We start from the raw sequence: 3019 nt of genomic DNA, 5'->3' as shown, positions 1-3019 counted from the left end.
TTCTTGAACTCAAATTATGTGTTAGCTTATTCTTAACTTAATTGAAATCCAAAAGCTAGTCATATGGTGATTATGATTCTCCAAATATGATTCTAATTAAAAAGTTAATGTTTAAATCACTCTAATCACTTATTTATCAAATACTATCCAACTTTGATTTTTAGATTTTCACATTTTTTTTAAAACACTAAAACTTTTAATTTTTCTTAACTTTTTTATAATATATAAATTTAATCGCTATTACAAAAATATAAGTTGGACCAAGCCCAAATATCCTTGTTACCCAAAAAGATATTGATGCTGGGCGGATGGGCCTAGCCCAAAATCTTGAACCCCACAGCCCAAAATGGAGCACCATTAAATTGAATTCAACCCAAATCGTTTCAGTTTCGCCTGAGGAAAATGGGAGCAGCGGACACAGCCGAGCAGCCGCCGCCGTCAGATACGACCTCCGTCGCCATCGACGCCTTGCTCGAGGTTCTACTTACCACCTCTACATCTCTATATCCACTGACTTTTTTTTCGTTCAGCTTAACGAGTAAAGTTCGCGTCAAAAGTTGAGTTTCTGATGTGCTGATTATTTGTTATTTATGATCCTGAGTTTTCGCTGTTATTAAATTTCTTTGTTTGAAATGTATCAGTGCTAGACTTTCCAGTTTCTGGAAGGAACTTAATACTTCTATACTGTAATTTTTTTTTTTCTACATTGTAAAGGTTGCGTTGCTTAGAGTAGAAACCTCAGGTGCGTTAGATTGTGTGACAGAGCTTTTTTAATTTTTATGTATCTATTCATGCACCCGTTGATTGTTACTAGAATCTGAGGCATAAAAAATATTGGGTTTTTTGGCTTGCCACATATAATGATTCTAGTATTATGTAGGATTTTGTAGAAAATAGTAATGAAATAGAAGTTTAAATTAAGTTCGAGAAATGCCATCTTAGAATGGTGAGCTTTTGTTCCTATTTATTGTAATGTTTGCTGGAGAGTCACACAAAATCTTAAAACACTGCATTTTTTATTGGATCTCGATTTCCAGGTATTCACGCATTTTGCATGTTTAACGCCATAACGATCAAAGGTTTTTCTTAACGAAACTAACTTATATGCATATTTTCTCAGGCTGCTAGGTACGATGAAATTGATGATCTCATGAGCATAGCATCCCAGGGCGTTTCTTTAAATTCTAAGGATTCAGAGGGCCGCACAGGTTATAATTTAGTGTGCTTTTTCATGCTTATTCATGATTTTTGAAATATTCACTGAATCGTAAATTACGAGAATCTTTCCAGAGCTGAGAAATTTGGCTCCACACTAATGTTTTTTCACTTTTATTTTGCGGCATTCCAGCACAAGATTCTCTTTAACACGGTCTTCATCCTATTGCTTGTCAATTTCTTTTGTTTTTTTGTTTTAGATGTCAGCTTGTCTGTTGCCAACTTGTTTCTGTTTGGTTTTCGTAACTTCCTTATTTTTCCTCCTGTTGGTATGTTCAGCATTGCACATGGCTTCAGCAAATGGGCATATCAACATTGTAGACTATCTTATTCACAATGGAGTGGTGAGAGAACCTCGACCTTGTTTTAATACTATTGACATCTCAACAAGCTTGATTGTTTGTTCTTCTGTTTGCCGTTATGTTCTATGGTGGGATAATGTTCCTTTTTTTTTTAATTTCGTCATCTTCTATGGTTAGGATTTACCTTTTTTTTTCCCTTTAGATTTAGATTGGAAGAATTTAATTTATGGTGAGCTAACAATAGGAACTGATGCAACTGTATGTCTAACCCGTATTTGGATGTTCTTCCTTTTCTCCATCCACACCACATTATATATTGATGATTCAGGCTGTAACATATGGAAAGAAAAATGAGTTGCCTTTTGTTTGAAACCAGGATATTAATGCTTGCAACGTGGAGAAGAACACCCCTCTTCATTGGGCTTGTCTCAATGGCCACATTGAGGTAATATCTGAATTACATTATACATTTCATGCTGGTGATGACCTTGAAAATTGTGCTGATAGGAGGGTGTACTTGGGTAATTTGAAGCAGGAAGCGCATTTATCCATTTCTGTTTCAAACCACTTGCTTACATGTCTCAAGTATGTAACCTGTCGTTTGCAGGTTGTCAAACATTTGATTCTAGCAGGAGCCGATATCTCATTTCTGAACAAGTGAGTGATCTCCAACATGCTTCTTGTGTGTTAGTTTCCTTTAATGACTGGATAGTTCCATGTTTCTATTTCCATCTGAAATCTGTTATGTGTTGGACGATAATCAGCCACGAGAGAACTCCCATGGATGAGGCAGTTGGTAGGGGAAAGATGGATGTTATGGATGCCATGAATGAAGCGGCGGCCCAGGTTGAACTTACAGGAACCAGAGTTTCGTAAAGTGTTCTGTTTGATGGATCTAAGGGATAAATTATGTATGCGTTCAAGATTTTCTTCTAAATTGCAACGAGGAAAAATGGTTCTCAAGTTGTAATGAAGAAATAACTATTTTTTCCATTAATAATATCATATGTTTGTTGGCCAAATATAGTTGTGTATTCTGTTGTTACGTGTACTTTTATATAAATTTTGGTCTCTTGAATGCTATTTTTTAAATGGTTATGTTACACATATGACATATCCATCTAAACGAATTAATTTTTAATTATTACATGCAGATTTTGGTACATTATGTGGTTCGTAGAAAAATCAAAATGATAGTTCTCAATTTTTAAATTGAAATGATAAGGTTTTTGCTAAAAAAATGTATATATGAATGGGTGATTCAATGGTATTTTTGAAATTCTAGAAAAAATTTCTGCAACGCATCAAAAAAAAAAAAGAAGAAGTTATTTTAAGGTTTTTTTTTTTTTTTGAAACATATTTAGGGTTATAAGTTATAAGTTATAACCCACCCAGTGGTAGATGAGACTTCTTTTGTGTGATGCTCTAAACACATAAAGGTGCTTAGTTTTATATTTTCATGCATTTTAAAATTCATAATTATACTCATAATAATAAATTAT

At 34.0% G+C, this 3019-nt stretch overlaps 1 protein-coding gene across 1 annotated transcript; it reads left to right on the top strand.

Moving 5' to 3' along the window:
• The first annotated feature begins 372 nt into the window (after window positions 1-372).
• LOC140884360 (uncharacterized) lies at window positions 373-2557 on the top strand. The gene is made up of 6 exons (XM_073291096.1): window positions 373-477; window positions 1121-1208; window positions 1495-1559; window positions 1894-1962; window positions 2125-2174; window positions 2282-2557. Exons 1-6 carry the CDS (start codon window positions 403-405, stop codon window positions 2391-2393), a joined length of 459 nt encoding a protein of 152 aa, XP_073147197.1. The 5' UTR covers window positions 373-402; the 3' UTR covers window positions 2394-2557.
• The last annotated feature ends 462 nt before the right edge of the window (window positions 2558-3019 follow it).

This window comes from Henckelia pumila, chromosome 2 (assembly GCF_033568475.1).
Source record: "Henckelia pumila isolate YLH828 chromosome 2, ASM3356847v2, whole genome shotgun sequence".
NCBI classification, from domain to species: domain Eukaryota; kingdom Viridiplantae; phylum Streptophyta; class Magnoliopsida; order Lamiales; family Gesneriaceae; genus Henckelia; species Henckelia pumila.
This window is presented reverse-complemented; position numbering and strand designations above follow the sequence as displayed.